At 42.8% G+C, this 21,680-nt stretch overlaps 1 protein-coding gene across 5 annotated transcripts in view; it reads left to right on the top strand.

Moving 5' to 3' along the window:
- Positions 1 to 498: 498 nt before the first annotated feature.
- The window catches only part of LOC134351712 (V-type proton ATPase 116 kDa subunit a 4-like), a 78,001-nt gene continuing 56,819 nt past the window's right edge, over positions 499 to 21,680 (top strand). Inside the window, exons 1-4 of one of the 5 annotated variants that reach the window (XM_063058268.1) lie at positions 501 to 1,029; positions 7,617 to 7,741; positions 17,725 to 17,853; positions 19,240 to 19,318. In XM_063058268.1, coding sequence (XP_062914338.1) covers positions 17,737 to 17,853; positions 19,240 to 19,318 — 196 coding nt within the window. In that variant the 5' untranslated portion in view covers positions 501 to 1,029; positions 7,617 to 7,741; positions 17,725 to 17,736. Of the gene's footprint in view, positions 1,030 to 1,339; positions 1,546 to 7,616; positions 7,742 to 15,544; positions 15,564 to 17,724; positions 17,854 to 19,239; positions 19,319 to 21,680 lie in introns of those variants that run through there. The other 4 variants (XM_063058271.1, XM_063058267.1, XM_063058269.1 and 1 more) reach the window with 4 other exon arrangements.

Below are 21,680 nucleotides of genomic sequence, written 5' to 3'. Positions count from 1 at the left end.
AGGAAGCTGATCCTTGATAGGAAAAGGAGGTGGGATTATGAACATCATGGGAGAGGTAGACCGCTCTCTTCTCTTCCAGTATACAGTATTCCACGATTTCTGTGATCACTAAAGTGGACTACGGACAAAATTTAACAGCCCAGGAATCAATTGTGTGGGGACATTTGTGGAAGAACCACAGTTTCGGTCTGATTGGTGTCCACGATTAACAGAGTGAGAGGGGCTCCAAGGAATTAGAGTATCTCAGCATCCTTTCATGTGGAAAATAATCGGCATTATTCTAGGTACCTTTCTTTGGCAGCTTCTCTTTGATTGTGGGCTGTACTACACAAATCCTTTCAGGAGAGCGAGATTTAAATATGTGCAAATGTTAAATATAAACTGCCTTGCAGCTTTCAAAATAAGGACGCCAGGTAATAATTGCCGACCTGTTCCCAGAACTTCTTGCTTCACTGCACCTCATGAAAATAGTTAGTGTTCCAGGTTTATTATTGTTGTTGGCAGAGTTAGCATAGTCTCGAGTATTTTGTTTTGAGTTTCAAAAAGAAATTCATGTGTTCATGAAGCAACCAATTAAGTTCTTTAATTTGGAAATAGAGTCAAGACTTGTGATCTATGTTTCAGCGGCATCTTTTCTTTTAATAAACCTATTCTCTAAGTTCTAGCCTATGTCACGATCAGGTGGTGTGTTTATGAAGCTGCTCCGCAGATCCTCCGAGAATATTGTTGGTCCTGAATGAGGATCAGTCCAGCTGTAAAGGGCAGGGCAGTCTGCCTCGGAGAAAAATGCCGAAAAGTTAATGGATTGAAACACACTTGGCTTTCGGGGCAGTCCAGGAGAGAACAGCCAGCAAGGTGCTCTTTGCGGGTCAAATTGTCTCTGACTTCGCAACGCCGAACTCCTGACCACCGACTGAGTGACTCGGACCCAGCGCCAAGTGCTGGCAGGGAGACTGCAAATCTTCCCGTCCAGTTATCAGCTTTACCGCTCATTGGGAGCCCCAAATCCGATCAAAACAGGATATGAGCGTAAGTGTTGAATGTATTTGGCTTAATACTTTTAATGAATATAATTCTGTAAAAATAGTCATTCTGGGATCGCTTGTTCGTCCACTCTAGTCATCCGCAGTCTGTCTGTGAGTACGTCGGTGGCTAGAGAGGCCAATCCACGCTTTAAAAGTTTGTTGACATTATGGACAGAAGATGGCGGTCTTGTTGGGTTGGGGCTCGCTGTCTCACACTTTCCTTGTCAGCCTACATCTCTCTGCTACAATTGTCCCTTCTCATCATGTGTGACTGCACTGTTATGGAGGGAGGAATGCCACTCTACCCGATCCTGCGATCCTGTGTCCGAGATTCTGCTAAAGGCTTTTAGTGAAGTTTTCAGGATGTCTTTATAGCGTTTCCATTGGCCACCATGGGAACGCTTCCCTTTCTGTAGTTCGCCGCAAAGCTGCCTCTGAGGCAGACGATGTGAGCTACATTGCCTGCCCAGAGTATCTGGTACTGCGGCAGGACGGCGTAGATTACCCAGCAGGCCTACCTGTAAGTACCTCTGTTCGCGATTCTGCCTTGCTACTTAATGTTGGGGAGTTTCCTGAGGCAGACTAGGTGGAAATGGTTCAGTTTCTTGGCATGCCGTTGTACACTGTCCATGTTTTGCAGGTATAAAGCAAAGTGAGAAGTACCATTGCCCTATACACCTTGAGCTTCATCTGTAGACTTATGCCTCTTCTGTTCCAAACGTTGGTATAAAGTCTGCCGATGACTATACTTACAGGCGTTTAAACCTGTTCGTTGGGTCGAGTCTTTGAACATTGATTGTGACACTTGGCTTATTGTATGATTTCCCTGGAAATGGCCGATTCATTACTTCAGTCTTCTTGGTGTTGATGGTAAGCCCAAAGTTAGTACATGCATCAGGGAACTAGTCAACACAGCTCTGTATATCATCTTTTGAACTAGCATTGAGGGCACAGTCATCAGCAAAAAGGAAGTCTCTGATGATGACTGTCATAACCTTAGTTTTTGCTTGGAGCCTCCTGAGGTTGAACAGTTTTGCATCAGTGCGGAATCTGATGGCAATGCCTACATCATCGTCTCTGATGCAATCAGTCAACATGGCAGAAAAACACCAGAATCAATAGCGTTAGCACCAAGATGCAGCCTTACTTGACCCGGTTTGAGACGGGAAGGGCTTGGATGTGTCACCATTGCCCTGAACTCTAGCTTGCATGGAATTGCTATGTACACCATGGTGATGAATTTCCTTGGGCATCCATACTTGGCCAAGATTTTCCACAGACCCCCTCTGCTGCTGTAGTGTCGAAGGACTTAATCAGATCAACAAAGCAGGAGGATAGGTCAGCGATTTGCTCCTGACATTTCTCTTGCTGCAAATACCATGTCGATAATCCCACTCTCTTTCCAGAATCCACACTGACTCTCTGGAAGGAGTCCCCGGTCAAGGTGTGATGTGAGATGGTTGAGAAGAAGCTTGGTGAAGATCTGGCCTGCGAAAGAGAGAAGAATATTCCTCGATAGTTGTTGCAGGACTGTGCATTTCCCTTTCGCTTATACAGGTGGATGATGGATGCGTCTTTAAATTCCTGTGGAATCGTCTCTTACTGCCACATGAGTTGGAAGAGCTGACAGAGCTTTTCTGTCAGCACTGCACCTCCTTCCTTAGGCCTCAGCTAGTATTTCAAGTGGTCCAAGCACTTTGCCACTAGACAGCTGATGTATCACTTGGCTAAGGTTGGTGGAGCATCCAGTGCTTCATTGACAGGTACTTGAGGTAGGCTTTGTCATTTATAGTCGAAGGACGATTCAGAACACTGATCAAGTGATCAACCCACCTATGAAGAATTTTCTCTTTGTCCATGATCAGGTGTTCCCATCAGCAGTAAGGAGAAGGGATGATCCTTATGATGTGGGATCATGGGCTTTTTTTTTAATACAACGTAAAAGTTCTTTAAATCATACCTATCTGCATACACCTGCAATCCATCAGATTTATTGCTCAGCCAGGATCTGGCAAAGTTTGTGTTGTATAGTCCTTTGTATGTTATTGAAGGCATCCTTCTTTGAGATGGGCTTATGGTCTCTAAGGATAGCTTTGTTGGAGACGATGTGTGCGCAGTCACAATTACGACAGAGAAAGTACTCAGGAAGCTGAGTAGGCTAAAGGTCGATAAATCTTCTGGACCAGGTGGAATGCACCCTCGTGTTCTGAAGGAAGTAGCTGTGGAGATTGCGGAGGCATTAGCGATGATCTTTCAAAAGTTGATAGATTCTGGCATGGTTCCGGAGGACTGGAAGATTGCAAATGTCACTCCGCTATTTAAGAAGGGGGCAAGGAAGCAAAAAGGAAATTATAGACCTGTTAGCTTGACGTCAGTGGTTGGGAAGTTGTTGGAGTCGATTGTCAAGGATGAGGTTACAGAGTACCTGGAGGCATATGACAAGATAGGCAGAACTCAGCATGGATTCCTTAAAGGAAAATCCTGCCTGACAAACCTATTACAATTTTTTGAGGAAATTACCAGTAGGCTAGACAAGGGAGATGCAGTGGATGTTGTATATTTGGATTTTCAGAAGGCCTTTGACAAGGTGCCACACATGAGGCTGCTTAACAAGATAAGAGTCCATGGAATTACAGGAAAGTTACATACGTGGATAGAGCATTGGCTGATTGGCAGGAAACAGAGAGTGGGAATAAAGGGATCCTATTCTGGTTGGCTGCCGGTCACCAGTGGTGTTCCACAGGGATCAGTGTTGGGGCCGCTTCTTTTTACATTGTACATGAGCGATTTGGACTATGGAATAGAGGGCTTTGTGGCTAAGTTTGCTGACGATATGAAGATAGGTGGAGGGGCCGGTAGTGCTGAGGAAACAGAGAGTCTGCAGAGAGACTTGGATAAATTGGAAGAATGGGCAGAGAAGTGGCAAATGAAGTACAATGTTGGAAAGTGTATGGTGATGCACTTTGGCAGAAAAAATAAACGGGCAGACTATTATTTAAATGGGGAAAGAATTCAAAGTTCTGAGATGCAACGGGACTTGGGAGTCCTCGTACAGGATTCCCTTAAAGTTAACCTCCAGGTTGAGTCGGTAGTGAAGAAGGCGAATGCAATGTTGGCATTCATTTCCAGAGGAATAGAGTATAGGAGCAGGGATGTGATGTTGAGGCTCTATAAGGCGCTGGTGAGACCTCACTTGGAGTACTGTGGGCAGTTTTGGTCTCCTTATTTAAGAAAGGATGTGCTGACATTGGAGAGGGTACAGAGAAGATTCACTAGAATGATTCCGGGAATGAGAGGGTTAACATATGAGGAACGTTTGTCCGCTCTTGGACTGTATTCCTTGGAGTTTAGAAGAATGAGGGGAGACCTCATAGAAACATTTCGAATGTTAAAAGGCATGGACAGAGTGGATGTGGCAAAGTTGTTTCCCATGATGGGGGAGTCTAGTACGAGAGGGCATGACTTCAGGATTGAAGGGCGCCCTTTCAGAACAGAAATGCGAAAAAATTTTTTTAGTCAGAGGGTGGTGAATCTATGGAATTTGTTGCCACGGGCAGCAGTGGAGGCCAAGTCATTGGGTGTCTTTAAGGCAGAGATTGATAGGTATCTGAGTAGCCAGGGCATCAAAGGTTATGGTGAGAAGGCGGGGCAGTGGGACTAAATAGGATAAAATGGATCAGCTCATGATAAAATGGCGGAGCAGACTTGATGGGCCAAATGGCCTACTTCTGCTCCTTTGTCTTATGGTCTTATGGTCTTATGTTTCTCTTCCAGCAGTTGTACAATGTTGACACAATTTTCATCTAACTAATCCTTGTGCTTTCTGGTAGCAGGCTCAGAATCTCTGTTGAAGTGTTATACTGTAGATCAGCTCTCAAAGGGTTGACCAATCAGTTAGCACATTCTGATTGTCCAGGGGTTGAAGTTTAAGTGGTCTTCCAGAGTGTCAACAAAAGACTGCTTCACATTGCTGCTTTTCAGATTGGAGACATTCAGCCATTTTGGGGCTGCCTTTCCTTGTGGGCATCTCTTGGGCTGAATATGGACGTTCAATTTAGAAATGATGAAACAGTCGTCTGTCCATCATACAGCACCGTCTGTCGATTTTGTCACCCTTACATCCTGCCTGTCTCTTGTCCTGATAGTGACGTAGTCAATTAGATGCCAGTGCTTAGAGCAGGGATGTATTCACAAAGTTCTGTTACGGGTGGGAATGCAGGAGGTGGGGTTGGTGATCAATGATTCAGGTTTGGCACATGTTTGGAGCAGTAGAAAACCACTTCTGTTACAGCAGCCAATGCCATATTTCATGATGACCCTATCCCAGGAGGTGTTGTCGGAGCCTGCCCTTGCATTGAAGTCACCAAGGATGATAAGCTTGTTGGCTTTGGGAACAGTGGCAATAACTGAATGTTCTTCATAGAACTGGCCCTTGACATCATCTGGGTTGGTCATGGCTGGGGTGTAAGTGCTGATGATGGTGACATGCTTCCTACTGTGTGTCAGCAGGAGTTTTGTGGTCATGAGCTGGACATTCACGCCCTTTTGAGGTCCAGCAAGCTTGCCAGCGATCTCTGTCTTCACTGCAAATCCAACCCCAGGCTCACGTTGGACTTTATTTCCCCTTCCACTCCAAAAGAGCGTGTACCCTGCACCCCCTTCACAAAGTTCAAAGAGTCATTGTGAGATACAGCATGGAGATAGGCCTTTCAGGCCACTAAATCTATGTGGACTATCAACTATTTACACTAATCCTACATTAATTCAATTAAAAAAAGATTCTCCCCCACAATCTCATCAACTCCCCACTGATTCTAACACTCACCCACTCAGGAGGGACAATTTTCACTGGCCAATTTATCTACCAACTGCACATCTTTGGAATGTGAGTGGGACCTGGAGCTTCCAGGAGAAATACACAGTCACAGGGAGAACACAAAAACTCCACACAGGCAGCACCTGAAGGCAGGATTGAACCCGGGTCTTGGGCACTATGAGGCAACAATTCTACCAGCTGTACCATGGTGCCACCTCTTAAATGTTAAATAAATAGTTTAAAAATATTTAAATTCTCTTTAACTGCTTTCAAATGCATCTGATCATCAGTGACATTCAAAAGTAGTTCAATCCTAATTGAAGGAATCATTTACGGGAATACCATCGCGGCATGTTATGAGAGGAGCTTGCTGCCTGAGACCAGCTTGGTGCTAGCTGAATGTTCCACTTTGTGAGATAGCCTATAGTTTGCACAGTAAACCTCCAAATAAGTGCAGACATGGGACTGGCACAAGGGTGGGAACGTGAGTGGCCAAGACCAAGAATGAGTCCATCTTGTCTATCAGTTTTAACCCTTTGTCAGGAGTTCTGAGTACAATGTAATATATCAAGATTTTAATAATGTTTCATTTCCTCAGAGGCAGCCTGATATTGTAGTTTTTGTTTAAGATTCTGACAACAGTACTTTTTACCTTTGTCAGAGTAATTGATGCTGCAAGACATTTTTACATATGGAGATGATACTAGAATCTTAAACAGACCACAAAAGAACAAACAAAACCTTCAGCTTATCAGGCAACCAATTGGTAGATAGTGATTAACCGTGATAAGTACATTGATAACTTGGGTATAAAAGTCTGAACTGGCCCTCTAATGTGAAATAGTGGAATGCTGCACTGTCAGAGTAATCTCAAGATTCAAGCTTGTTTATTGTCATTCAGCAGTATGTAAATGTAAAGGAGAACAAAATGATTGTTACTCCAGATCTGAAGCAGCATAAAAACACACTAAGCACAATAAATAGAAATACATAAGATTAGCTTGTATACATGGAATGATTATATATACATTGAGTGATGCTAGGTACAGGAGTATCTGTACATCGGTGATTCTGACAGGAAATTATAAAGTAGTGGTGGTGGGGTGGATTAATGGGTGTTGATCAGACTGACAGCTTGGGGGAAGTAACTTTTTGGGTCCGGTGGTCCCAGCAGAGATACTGCATAGCCTCTTCTCTGCTTGGAATGGGGCAAACAGTCCATGAGCAGGGTGGGTGGAATCCTTCATGATTTTGCTGGCCTTTTCCCAGCACCTTTCTGTATAGATGTCCTTGATAATGGGTAGATTGGTGCTGGTGATGCATTGGGCAGTTTTAGAGCCCTTTGCTCCCCTATCAGCAGGATGTAAAAGAGCCCAAAACACTGCCCAGTGATGGGTAGGATGCTCACCTTAGTTTTTTGCCCAGTAATTATATTTGAACCAATTTTATTACCTAGTTTCCCTTTTGGAAGCATGTATGGTTATTAGCGATTGTGTTTTACATATTACAGGAATGGCTGTAATTCAAAGTACTTCATTGTGAGGAATGTATTTCAATAGCTTCTAAGGTTGTGAAAGACACCAAGTAAATGTAAGACTTTCTTCCTCGAGACTGCTCTGGGTTAGGGGTGGGTTACTGTGTGTGGTTGCTAACTTCACAGGTAGGTGTGGTTGTTGATGTGAAAGCAAACTGACCTGGCTGTACGGCGACTGCCGCAGACCTGTCTCCCTCCCGACAGCACTGTGAATGATATAGCTACTGCTCCCTACCCACAGCCCACACATCAGGCATTGCACATAGGACCGGGCTGCTCTCGAAAGCCTTCAGAGCAGCAATTGCCCCGGCTACACGGCAGGTGGATTGGGACTCATCGAAGGAGTAGGAAAAGGTTCTCCACACTGTGAGTTAACATCTTTCTCGTCTGATTTTCGATGAACAATTCTTTGTATTTTTCACACATGTGAAATCAGCCTTTTACTAAATTTGTAAGGCTTTTGTGACTTTATTTCTAGGAGCTGAACAAAGCACGTTTTCATGATGATATATTACCTATATTCCATTTCTGCATATTTTAAATAGCTTTGCATATTGAGGGAGGGTCCCATTTCAAGGGAGACAAATACTGACCTTGTGTTATGCCACCAAACTCATTTTGCTCTGAATGTAGTGTGACTGTGTTCGTAGAGCGTTTCACATTAGTGTGCCAGAGCAATGCAGGTTACATGCTAGATGAATGAATCTTGCATGAATATCAGCAATTACTGACTATACAAGTACTGAGAACGTGCAGTACATTCTGCGGGTAAGTGTCCCAACACATCAGTGCTTTTGTCTGCCTGCAGTACCAGGGTATGATCTTAACTTTCCTATAACTCCTCCCAGTTCTGTTCTAGTAGTGGTTTAAGAATCAAAAGCATGTTCACTCTCCCAGCTGTGAGAGAACAAAGAAAGTATTGCATTCTACAATTACAGTCAGTGACATTTAAATCAGAGTTGTGGGAACTGAGAGACTGAAAATAGCACCAAATTGAGAAAGAAGTCAGCCCTCAGTGCATTTGCTGCAATGTAAATACCCAATCTTTACAGAAATCGATTACATTGGTATATCACAAAGCTGTAGAAGACTGCCAATAGTCTTGGAACTGTATAACGTAAGGGGAGTTCTTTGGGTCTGTTGTGCAATTTTTGAAAAAGCCTTTTTGTTGGCTGCATACCCTGCTGTTTTCCTTTCATTTGCCAATTTCTTCTTATCCACTAATTTCAGAGAATTGGAACAGAATTTACTTCAATCTTCCTTTCAGACCTTAACAACTCACTGTGTACAAGAAGAATTCATAACTTGTTTTTGTCCATGGCTTAAATTTATGCCTTTTGGTTACCATACTAGAAACAACTACTCCCACCCAATATCGTTAATTAAAGCCCCATATCTTTTACGGAGAAATCTCGGCTGTCCTTTCTCCAAAATCGGGTCATCCATCTGATGTTCACTGCTGAGCTTGAAGGCACTGCAGAATGGACAGCTGCTGAAGAACCGCAAGGTGCCAACAACAGGTCAGGCTGCATTTGTGGGAAGAGAATTAGAATCAATAATTCAGTTGGAGACCCTTCGTCATAATGGAAAGGAAGTCAAAAGGAGCTTGTTGCGGGGGGGGTCTGTGGTAGTGAAGAGGTTGGCATAATGCCATAATGCTTTTACAAAGCCAGTGATTGGGATTCAGTTCTCAGCGTTGTCTGTAAGGAGTTTGTATGTTCTCCCCGTGACTGCGTGGGTTCCTTCATGAGCACCAGGTTCCTCCTATATCCAAAGATGTACGGGTTAGTATGGGTATGGGTTATTGGGCAGCCTTGGCCATAGAAGGGCCTGTTACAATGCTGTAAGTAAATAAACTGCAAGGAGGGCGAGGGAGGGGGTTACCTCTGATAGGGTGAAACTGGGGGAGTCCTGATGAAGGATCTCAGCCTGGAATGTCGATTGTTTATTTCTCTCCATAGAGGCCACTTCACCTGCTGAGCTCCTCCAGCATTTTGAGTTTGTTCCTCTGGATTTCCAGCACCTGCAGAATCTCCTATGCAAGCACGTTTGCTCGATGAGTGGGTGCATGAGAGAGATTACAGAGACAAAAAAAAATCAAGAGAAAACAGCTTCGTAATTGTGAAATACAGAGCAAGAGGACAGGGTAGGCATGCCCTCCGCTCCCTGGAGAGACGTTTTGGGCCAAGGCCCTTCATCAGGACTCATGAAGGGTTTCGGCCTGGAACATAGACTCTTTACTCCTTTCTATAGATGTAGCCTGACCTGCTGAGTTACTCCAGCATTTTGTGTATGTAACTTTGAAAATACCACCTATTTTACCCTCTAACATTTTGTGTTTTATCTATCCCAGCTACTGAATTGGATAATTAAGGTCAGATGGGGTGTACTGTGTAATCTTGTCCATACTAGACGGACCTTCAACTTAAGAGCTGTCGATGATACTCTGCAGAGCATCACTTCAGTGTACACTGCTGCCTTCTGAAACGTACCTTGGAAAACTTGGATCACTTCCCTGGGTTTGTAGGCAGACGTTAACGATGAATCTCATCATCAAAGCACCAGCTAAGCTTTCTGATTACTGAGGAAAATTGCGGTTGAGATCAAAACCTCAAACCAAAAACAAAATTCAAGAAGCTCCTGGGCAGCGGTGACCTCTGCCCTCTTATATGTTTCTCTCACCTGGGCTAGCAGGCATCTCAAGACCCTGCAAAGATATAGAAACATAGAAAACATAGAAAACCTGCAGCAGAATACAGGCCCTTCGGCCCACAAAGCTGTGCCGAACATGTACTTACTTTAGAAATTACCTAGGGTTAACCATAGCCCTCTATTTTCCTAAGCTCCATGTGTAACTAATGTCCCTACAAGTTCATTGAAAGGATAAGGAAACCAACATTGATGTCCTCTCCCAGACCATTGTCCTGACCACAGACACTCTAGTTACTCTCAGGCACTTATTTCCTATTACAGCACTGGACTCCCTAAATCTACACTCTTTTCCACACTCTCTCATGCGAAGAGGTTACCAAGAATACTGAGAAAATATTCAAGGGTTTACCCTCCCTGCCTAACACACACATAAACACAAGAGATTCAGCCGATGCTGGAAATTTTGAGTAATACGCACAAAGTGCAGGCCAGGCAGCACCTATGGAAGGGGATAAACAGTCAATGTGTTCAGGCTGTGACCCTTTATCACGATTGTCTGTACAGCTCATAGGTTCCAGGGTGGTCCTGAAAACCTCCTGGCCATGCTGCCGGAGTACACTAAAGGCCTGTGTAGGTGGCAGAAAGAGTTCATCACCTCCCGAACCTCCCACTTGTTTGCCCCACTGGGTCCCTCCTGCCCCACTTAAGGAAGATTAGCTAACTACATTAGCTAACTTTGAACCCAAAAACTGGAAATGTAAGCAAGTCACTCTTGATCACATGGGACTCCATAAGATTGTATTAATCTTTCCCTAAAGGTCCCACCCTGCCTCTTATTGCCCAATAACTATTTACATGCCAGTAAAAGACTTTGGGTTTTCTTTTTAGTTAACTTTCCTTCTGAGATGTAACGTGATTCCTAAGCCTATACGTCTCTCCTTAGCCAGTGAGGTTTGACGATTGATGCTGCATTAAACCTAGTAAGTAGAGCCAAATTAGATATAAGGGGGATTTTGAATTCTGAAAGTAAGAAATTATTCTTAAGTACCCACAGTTTAAATTACTTCTATTGTAAGCTTTATATCTTGTCGTGAAAAGAGGCACGTGGGAAGATTCAGCTTGTCCACAAAGATTCTCTTGAACCTAGAAAGGATCCTGACGTGTTACATCTCCGCCTGGTACGGCAACTGCTCTCCTTTGGGCTGGATATAACCTGCATTACCCAGTCCATCTCAAGCTCGTCACTTCCTTCCATCTCATCCATCTTTACAATGCATTTCTTCAGGAAGCAAACAGTATCGGCTTGGTTTCCTACCACCCTGGCCATTCCCTTTTCACTCTTCTACCATCTGGGAGATGATACAAGAGTTTACATGCCCGGACAACAAGAATCATGAAGTTACTTCCCCACTCATATCAGACTTCTGAACCAGTCACTTCTCTAACATCTATTTCCCTGTGGTGCTGCGGTGTTCTCAATTCTACCTCTTCCATTATTGCCCCTTCAGCATTTCTTTTTGTATTACTTCAGATTTCACCCCTGTTCTTTGCACGATTCTGTTGTTTTGCAGTCATCATTCTGTTTACTGTTGTATTTATTAATTACCATGTACGCTGTTCATTTCGTGAGCTTCGCACGAGCAAGCAATTCCACAGCACCCTGATTTTCTCACCACGGTGCAGTTTTTAAAAAAATTTGAGTAGAACTGGATCCATTCTGCTGCGCTCAAAGGCAAGTGAGGCCCACAGACTGGAGATTCACAGTTCACTGTAGTTTAGTTGCTACAAGTCACTGGGCCCGTTATATATTGTAACAGCAAGCACCTTAAACTTGCTGCTATTTTTTTCCAGAAAATGCTGCACCAATATCTTTTCCTTCACTTGTAAGCATACTTCATGAAAGATCATGTAAATCCCATCAGATGGGATTAATAACTGGCATTTTCCACACAGAATTGTGACTTTTGAATAGTGGTGTATGGGACACTCTTTGTCCATTCCCCAGAGATACAATCTGTTATGGTTACAAATATATTTGATGTTTCCTGTGCTAAATCCCAAACATGGAGTGTTTGCAGTCTAACCAAGAGTGGCACAGCTTTGGGCTATCTCTGCCTTCAGTCTGTCCTTGTGATCCGTCTAATCAAAGCCGTCCCAAATATGGGTAAAGTGAGCATAATGTTTCACCGTGCAGTGTTTCAGTAGAAACTTGCTCAAAGCTACTTCGGGCTGTTTTCACAAAGAAAAGTTTTTATTATCAACTAAACTGCTGCCCCTGAGGTCAGTATACACAGATGCTGTTCCTTACCGTGACTTCCTAATATAGTGAAGAGCGTCTTTCTTTTTGGATTAATGGTTAGTAAATCCTGACCCATTGCTCTTCGTAGTTAATGTAGTGCAACTCCATTAACGTTGTGATCTGTTTCCAAAGAGGAGTCTTCACAAAGGTGAAAGTTTGTAATTTATTGACTTCTTTGGGGTGTGTTACCGTTCCGAGACCTTGCGTTGGTCAGGGCCGACCGCGGATGTTGCTTCTCAGCTGTCGACGTGATATGCAAGCCAGGGCAGAATGACATAGAGAGCAGGCTGTTTCCCCTCTATCAGGCTCCCCCTCTCCGTGCAGTTGATGAATCCAAAGGAACGGCAGAGACCGGTTCAGTGTGACACCAGCAGTGTTGCGGGTATTGCCAGATTTTTTTTCTTGGGGTTTTACTCCTGAAGCCTTCCCCATGAGTGGGTATAGCCTGAAAGCAGTGGAGGCTTGAGATCAGAGTTTTCCTTCTCCTAGATGGGCTGCCAACTACGGCTGACGAGCCCCATCTGCCTGAAGTGACTGGTTTTAAGGTGCCAGAAGCCAGCCTTTGCCCCTTCTCCTGTCCGTCGAAATGGTTCCGCTGGGCTTAGTAGCTAAGCCACATGTGAAGGCCAGGAGCTGGACTTAGTTGTATGAAGCTATTTCAGACACATGCCATTGGGACCATTTAATAGGTAGTGGGAGCTTATCCTCACTATCACCTCTGGCTTCAGCAGCCTTAAGGACCCATATGTCACCAGCATTTATTGATTACTGCAGTCCTTTAGGTGAAGGAGCTCTCACTCTGCTATTAGTGATATTTTTCCAAATCGAGGCACGTGTAACCTAGTAGGGTACCTTCAGGTGGTGGTGCTCTCCTGTGCTTGAAGGCTGTCTCCTTCACGGAGTATAGAACAGTACAACACAATGCAGGCCATTTGGTCCACAATGTTGTGCTGACCTTCTAACCTGCTCTGGGATCAATTTAGCCCTTCCCTCCCAATTAACCCACCATTTTTCTTTCATCCATGTCCCTATGTAGGTGTCTCTTCAATGTCCTAATGTATCTGCCTCTTCTACCACCTCTAGCAGGGCATTCCACACTCATACCACACTCTGCGAAATACTTGCCTCTAAAATCCCCCCTATACAGTCCTGCAATCAGATTAAAATGATGCTCTCTTGAATTACTCCTTGCCTAACTGGGAGTAAGGTGTTTGCTGTCCACTCTCTCTATGTCATTAATCATGTTAACACCTCTAACAAATCATCCCCCATTCTCCTCCAATCCAAAGAGAAAAGCTCATGTTCTCCTAACGTGATCACTAATCCAGTCAACATTTTGGGTAAATCCCCTGTCCACCCTCTCCAAGCTTCCACAAATCTTCCCGTAATGAGGTGAACAGAGCTGAACTCCAAGTGCGTTCTAATCAGAGTTTTATAGAGCTGTAACATTATCTCAAGGCTCTTGAACTCAATCCCCTGACTAATGAAGGGCAGCACACCATACACCTTCTTAACCACCCTAACAAATTGTGTGGCAACCTTGAGGGGTTGATGGATGTGGCCACCAAGATCCCTTTGTATCTCCACACTGCTAAAAACCCAGCCTTGTGCAAAGTAGCATGTACTTTGCCTTCAAGTTCAACCTTCCAAAGTGCATCACTTCACACTTTTCCAGATTGAACTCCATCTAGTATTTCTCAGCCTAGCTCTGTGTTCTGTCAATGTCCCATGTTAACCGCTGACAATCTTCTACACTCTCCACAACCATCACGTCATCTGCAAACTTACTAACCCACCCTTCCTCTTCCTCATCCAAATCATTTATAAAAATCACAAAGAGTAGGAGTCCCAGACAGATTCCTGTGAAACACCACTAAACATGGACCACAAGACAGTACACGTCTCATCCACTATCACCCTCTGCCTTCTATTGGCAAGTCAATTTTGAATCCATGCAGCCAAGTTTGCCTGGATCCCATGCCTCCGGAGTTCCTGAATGAGCCTACCATGGGGAGCCTTGTTAAAAGCCTTACTAAGATCGATAAACGTGACATCCATTGCTCTACTTTCACCAATTTGTTTTGTCACTTCCTTGAATTCAAACAGGATCACATGACCTGCCCCTCACAAAGCCATGCTGACTCCCTAATCAAACTATGCTTCTCCAAATATTTGTAAATCCTGTCACTAAGAAGCCTTTTCAATAGATGGCTCACCACTGGTGTAAGACTCCCTCGTCTTTAATTCTCAGGATTATCTCTATGACCTTTTTTGAACAAAGGAATAAGGATCCACCCTCCAATCTTCAGGCACTACTCCTGTACCTGCTGCTAATGCAAAGATCATTGCCAAAGGTGTAGTATTTCTTCCCTCATTCCCCATAACAACATGGGGTAAATTCCATCTGGCCCCCAGGAATTTTTTTATCCTAATGTTTTTCAATCCTCTTTCCTAATGTTGTCACATCCCAGCATATTAGCCTGTTCTACACAGTCACTCTCACTAGTGCATACAGAAGGAAAGTATTCATTAAGGACCTCCTCTTCTTCTTCCTAGTGATGAAGATCAGGAAGGTGCTGTTGAGTTGGGATGATGGAAAAGAGGAGTAAGATTTGGTTGAGGAATCGGGAAAGAATTAGAGAAGAAGTCTCTTATTTTTCTAACACAAACAAGAGAAAATCTGCAGACGCTGGAAATCCGAGCAACACACACAAAATGCTGGAGGAACTCAGCAGGCCAGGCAGCATCTATGGAAAAGAATACAGTCGACATTTTGGGCCGAAACCCTTTGGCAGTCTTATACGACTGTACATCGACTGTATTCTTTTCCTAGATGCTGCCTGGCCTGCTGAGTTCCTCCAGCATTTTGTGTGTTGCTCTTATTTTTCTAATGCAGCCTAGAAAATGCTTCCTAGTTAACAAAGAAACAATTACTTCTATTTTTACCTGCTATTTCTAACGCAGCAGAGAAATTACATACTCTAAGCTTCAATCAGGTTTCTTAAGCAGCAGTCATAAAATTCCTAATGAACAATACCCAGACATTGGAACAGAGATTAGTATTGGCATGGCTGATTGGATGGACCCGTGAATGTTTAGTCACATGATAGGCAAGCAGATGGTGCCTCATCACATGATATCAGTCACATGACTTTTGCCAGTATTGTTGCCTTTACTTTATTGTGTGGTGGTGTAGTGTGTCCTGTTGTATAAAAAGATTCAGGAACCTGTGAGCAGGTAAAGAGGGAGGCAACTGGTGGTAATGCTTTGACCTTGGACTGATTACTAATAATAATGCTAGTAATGCTTAGTTTAATGAAATAACCAACAATGATGCAGTAATTCACTCATAAGGTGTAAAGCCCTGATATCTGACCTGTAAGTAGTGGTAAACCCTTTCCCTAATTAATATTTGTCTTGAAATATTCTCTGCACCCATTGTATTGTGTTACATTCCCTAATATGCTCTTTCAATCTCCTTAGCTGTACGAATTGCAGTTTTGTTTGGAAGTTGAGCCTGTCTGACCTTGGACTTTACAAGTCAAAGTTGGATTGTGGAGGCCAGTTTCATTCCATTATTGTTTTTGTTTAGGCTGTAACTCAATACTCAGTCTTACAGCACACACTTCAAGAGTATTCCTCCTCTTCCCATGTATTTTCTTCAGTGAGAATCTTTTGTCTCTGTCTTGTTCTTCATTTCTCCACCTGTAATGATGATTTTTCACCATTTATCCAGGTCTCCTGTTTAACAGCTCCTCTCTCTGCTCTTTGCATCAATCTCCTTGGTGTTGCTCTCTTGCCTTTGCAGGGAATTCTGGTTTCCAGTCACACCCCATGCCTCAATCCCTCTCTATGTTTGAGCCTCTTTTACTAGTCTCCCTTCCCCATACTAAGTGTTATTTGACACAAGCTGAGCCTCTATCTTCCCATGATCTCATTCCCTCCTTATTATCCTTCCTTTGCATCAACACTCTCCAGTTTCCATCTCTCTCTCTCTCTCTCTCTCTCTCTCTTTCCCCAGCCACTTGTCCCCTGTTTTCCCACATTCCCCATTTAGTCTCCAATCTACATTCCTTTTCCAGATGATCCTCCATTCCTCTGGTCATCCCTATTCCCTGGCTCTTGAGCCTCTCTCTCCTTATTGCCTCTGTTACTCCATGCATTTCCTATTTACCGCCCTGTGATTGGAGAGAGAGTGGAGGAGATTAACAAGGATGTTGCCTGGACTGGAAAACGGTGGCAATGAGGAAAGATTGGATAAATCTCAGAGGTGGCTGTGGGATATTGAGGGGTATAAAATCATTAGAGGCCTATGGAAGGGGATTAAGGACCAATTTTGTTTGGCAGAGGGGTCAAAACCAGGGGGAGTGAACTTAAAAAAAAATTAATACAGGGATTAGATGGAGATGAAAGATTTAGACAGTGGGTTGGAACTTGCTGCCTGAAAGGGTAGTGGAGGAGAAGCTATCAGGATTTGGGTGTGTAGCTGCAGGATTGTGATCTGCATGGACCTAGACCAGGTATTGGGGTGTGGGATACAGTAGGTTGTTCTTTTTCAATAGGTATAGTCTAAAAGGCTCCTAAAAATAAATTTTCTATAATTCATGTTATGATGCACCCATGTGATCTTGAATTTCCATGACACTGAGCACCTCCAGATTTTGGGCTGTGACCACCCCCCCCCACCCGCCAGTGGTTTACCTGCCCCCACCAAGTCACTGCTTGGTGTTGAGTCCAATAGCCCCTCCTCAGTGGCATGTGGTGCCAACAGGAAGAAGCTATTAAAGGTGGAGGTCCTTTTAAATGATCTTTATGGAGATTGCAGTGGTGGAATCTAGAGACAGCAGATACTGACATTTGGAAGAAAAGCAGGTTGAATGATCTTTACTGAAGGGGGTGTAAAGGGAAGGAATTTTAGACATTTTTGATCAAAATCCTGCATCAGACTCATCAAGTGAAATCATAAACTGTAATGTGGAGAGTTGCCTTTTTGATAGGATATGCCCTGCTATTACTGAGAAGCTTTTGCCTTGCCAAGAGTCACTTTGCTATGTTATAATTTCTTGTCAGTTACCCTATGCACAGATACTCCTGCACTTGTCACTTTATGTACATGCAATCTATGTATACAAACTAATCTTGTATATTTACAGCCACTCAGTTACATGTGCATTGTGTTTTATAGGTTTGTTTTTATAGTTATACTTTTTCTATTTTATGCTTATTGTGTTTTTATTTCTTCTTTTGATCTGCAGTAACAATCATTTTGTTCTCCTTTACACTTGTGTACTGAAGAAAGACAATAAACAATCTTGAATTATTTTCTCCCTTGCAGCTAAAACAAATTATTTTTCCCCCAAGTCGCATTTACTTATTGCATTCTTTAAATTTTCCTCAGTGAAACAGCAGGATGGCATCATTATTCCGAAGTGAGGAGATGTGTCTGACCCAACTATTCCTGCAAGTGGAGGCTGCCTATTGCTGCATTTCTGAGCTGGGAGAGTTGGGCTTCATGCAGTTTCGTGATGTGAGTAGCCGTTATCCACAGCCTCCCATTTTTTCAAAATCTATCGCGGGGAAGGGTCATCACTGGCAAGCTGAGTATTTATTGTTCCCACTTCTCGAACAGCCTGACTGCCTCTTATCAGCTCGTGTCACATTGTTTAGGAATGGGTGTTTCACTTGCTGAGGAGCTGCTCAGCAAAGGCAGTCTCCAAAGCTCAGTACCAGGCTCTGTTCCACAATGTTCAAGGGGAAGTGTTAGCACTGGTGAACTAATTCAAAGTTCAGCCCTTCTCCATTTTCTACCTGTGAAGCTGCAGCCAGCTGGCACTGTGTTTGCTTCTGTTTGTGCTTGTTTTAAGTTTCACAGTGCAGTGCACTTAATCGACTCGTGAAATAAGCCAACATGTATTCAAACGATACTTGAGGTGTGTGTATGTAGCCTCCCAACAATGTGAAAAGATGCGGCTTTTTTTAAAAAAAAATGATTTTAGATATACAAAGTAATAGCACCTTCTACCCCAATGACCCCACACTCCCTATTACACCCACATGACCAATTAACCTGCAAATCCATGCGTCTTTGGAATGTGGGAGGAAACTGGAGCACCTGGAGGAAACCCAGATGGTCACGGGGAGAACATGCAATCTCCTTAAGACAGCGGCAGAAATAAAACTGGGTATATAATAGTGTTATGCTACCTTTTGCAAGCAACCTATGCTGTCTTTCTATGCTTTATGGTGCAAAGGGAGGTTTTGAACTTTATAAGGGTGCATTTGTGATATTTGATTTATTTTTAGTGATATCTAGTAGGATATGAATCTCTTCCACTCAATTGTCTTTTGTTTTAATTTTCCTCTACTCGTCCACATTTCTCTTTCTCCCCCCCCCACCCCCGCTTCTTCCTGGAATAGAATTGGTTTCCCACCAGCACCACATTCGGGTTAGGTACAAGGATGGAAAGTGTATAGGACTTGTTGGATCAGTATGGGTAGGTTACCCTGACAGGTCTACCAAATGGTAGCTTGAAACTAGAATTAAGATTGTTTTCTATGAGGCTGCAAATCACACAACCGGGACTGGTTCTCCAATTCCGAAGGTAAGTGTAGCCTGTATGTTTTCCACCCCATTCATCAGTGGGTCATTGATTAACACTGGGATCTTCCTGTTGCTGGTGGCCAAGTGAGCTATCGAGAGATCTTCCCAACTGGTAAATGTGGGTGTGAATATGTCATTTTTTGCATGTTTGATGGGGCCTTTTAAATTTGTGACTTCAGAAAGTGATGGTCAGTAACTGGAATGGAGGTGGTGGAATAAATGCACCGTGCAGGAGGTGTTGAGGGATTCCTGTTGTAATAACATGTACTGGAGGAGAACAAATCTGCAACAAGTGTGGTTTTCTTCCCACAGCTGAACGCAAGTGTCAATTTGTTCCAGCGGAAGTTTGTAAATGAAGTCAGGCGCTGTGAAGTGATGGAGAGAATTCTTCGTAAGTCTCCAAAATGGTTTTGTGACATTAATTGTTTCTGCCTTGTGACTAGCATAATCAATAGAAGAGCTCTTTAAATACTTGAATTTCTGCAACAGATGAAAGGGTTTCTCAAAAGTTCAAAGTAAATTTATTATCCAGTACATGCACGTCACCATACAGAACCATGAGATTAGTTTTCCAGCAGACGCACTTAGTAAATCTAAGAACTTTTATAATAGAATCAATGAAAGATCGCACCCAACAGGGTGGTCAAACAACCAATGTGCAAAAGACGACAAACTGCAAAAGCGATGAAATAAATATTAAGAACATGAGATGACGTGTCCTTGAAAATGGGTCTGTAGGTCGTGGGACCAGTTCAGTGACGGGGCGAGTGAAGTTGAATGAAGTTATCCCCACTGGTTCAAGAGCCTGATAGTTGGGTAATAATTGTACCTGAATCTGGTGGTGTGATTCATGTGCTCCTGTACCTTCTTCCTGATGGCAGTAGAGAGAAGAGAGCATGACCTGGGTGGTGGGGGTCCCTGATGATGGATGCCACTGTGTGTAACTCTGCTCAATGGAGGGGCGGGCTTTACCCATGATGGAATGGGCTGGATCCACTACTTTTTGTAGGATTTTCCATTTGGGACAATTCTACAACAACAAAAGCAAATTGAGGAAAAAAAAGCTGGGATTCCCTTTGTTTATTTGGGATGTAACGCTGCTTAATTGGGGCAGGAGACTGTTGCTGAACATTTTCTAACTTGCATCAGTTGCGTGCACGTCTCGCGTCTGTTAAACACTAGACCATGCTTAAGCAAACAGGTTTTAAGTAGCGTCACTTGTGTGATTATGTTCTAAAAGCAGTGATTTTTGTCACTGATAGCTGGTGAGAAGTAAACAGTAAGACAATTCAGAACTGTTTTATTCACTGTGGTTTCAAGCATTCAGGCTTTGAGATGCCAGAAAGGTTGAGAGTGAAAATGAAACTATTTCACTACTTCAAGTAAGGAACCACAAAGAACTTGAAGGTATCAACAATCATTTTGAAAGTTACAATTGAAATAAGGATTTGGAGGATGCAATCATCGATAGAATTGTATGAAAGCAATCAATTGTCCACGCTGATTTTGTCCATTTGCAGTCCATCAAAAGAACATGTTAGTGTACACCGAATAAATTCCAGATAACTGTTAGGAACTAATGCAGTTTTATGGTACCGTAGGAGATTTGTTAGTGTTCTAATTTATTCTGTATTTAAATATATAATCTGTTGAACATTTTGTCATATACCTTTTAACTATTTCCATGAAACTTCAGCTAACTGTATTACTGTATGTGGCAAAATCTAAATAAGAGCTGTTTACTGAGTGGCATTATTAGACTGTAAAAATAACAGGTGTGATTATGAAAAATTATTAGTGATAGAACCCAATTTTAAAAAAATGTGCCATTTTGCTTGTTTCTTGTGGTATATTTTTGATCAGTACTTCAACTGTGTCCTGTTTGGAATCCCTAGTTTAATACAGCTGTTAAACTGTGATTGGACACAAGTGGCACGAGCCAGTGTACAGATACAAAGGCATATAAACAATTTGGTTTAGATGAAGTTACCAATTGTAGCATTTCTGCAGACAACTTGAACTGACAGAAGTATGAAAAGAGAAAGGACAATATAGGTTTAAAAAAGTTTTTTTTCTAGTCTGTCAAGCCTCACTTGGCTTAAAGGGAAAAGCCAACTTGCTCAATCTTCCCTTTTTTGTTCATGTAGCATCCTAATAATTCCCTTTTGACAGTATTTCAGTGTAAGGCTCTGGAATCTAAAACTCTGTGCAATTTTAATTAAAGGAAATAATTTAAATTTATGGCAATGTTTCTGCTTTTTCTTTATCCTTTTCCTCTAGAAATAAACCTCAATTTGTCTTTTTTTAGTTTGAAACATATCATTGTCACCCTACCCAATTTAGGAATGTGGCCTTCCAATTCCTTTGAAAATGAACTTCCTCTAGCATTGAATTTAATTTGCCATTTATCTTTGCATTCTGCAAGCTTATTTCTTTTACTATATTTTTGATCAGTACCTTTAACTCTGCCCTATTTGGAAGCAGCAGTAAATGTCAATGTTATACAACCTGTTTATAAATCTGCATTTTAGCTGTAGATATTGACCAGCTATAGTCCTCCCATGGAATGTTGGCCCTTAACAGTTCCCCTTTCCTTTTAGGTTCAGAAACTCCTATCATGCTTTTCAGCAGCTGTCTTTCAATCCATTCTTCAATGTGACACCCAATTCCACAATCTTTGGAATCAAAATTTGTTGCGGACACTTTCTGTGACTGCAGATTATTTTTTTGATCTCTTAAGTGGCACAAGCTCA

Source organism: Mobula hypostoma, chromosome 9 (assembly GCF_963921235.1).
Source record: "Mobula hypostoma chromosome 9, sMobHyp1.1, whole genome shotgun sequence".
NCBI lineage: Eukaryota > Metazoa > Chordata > Chondrichthyes > Myliobatiformes > Myliobatidae > Mobula > Mobula hypostoma.
Note: the sequence above shows the minus strand (reverse complement) of the source record. Positions and strands in the feature narration are given on the sequence as shown.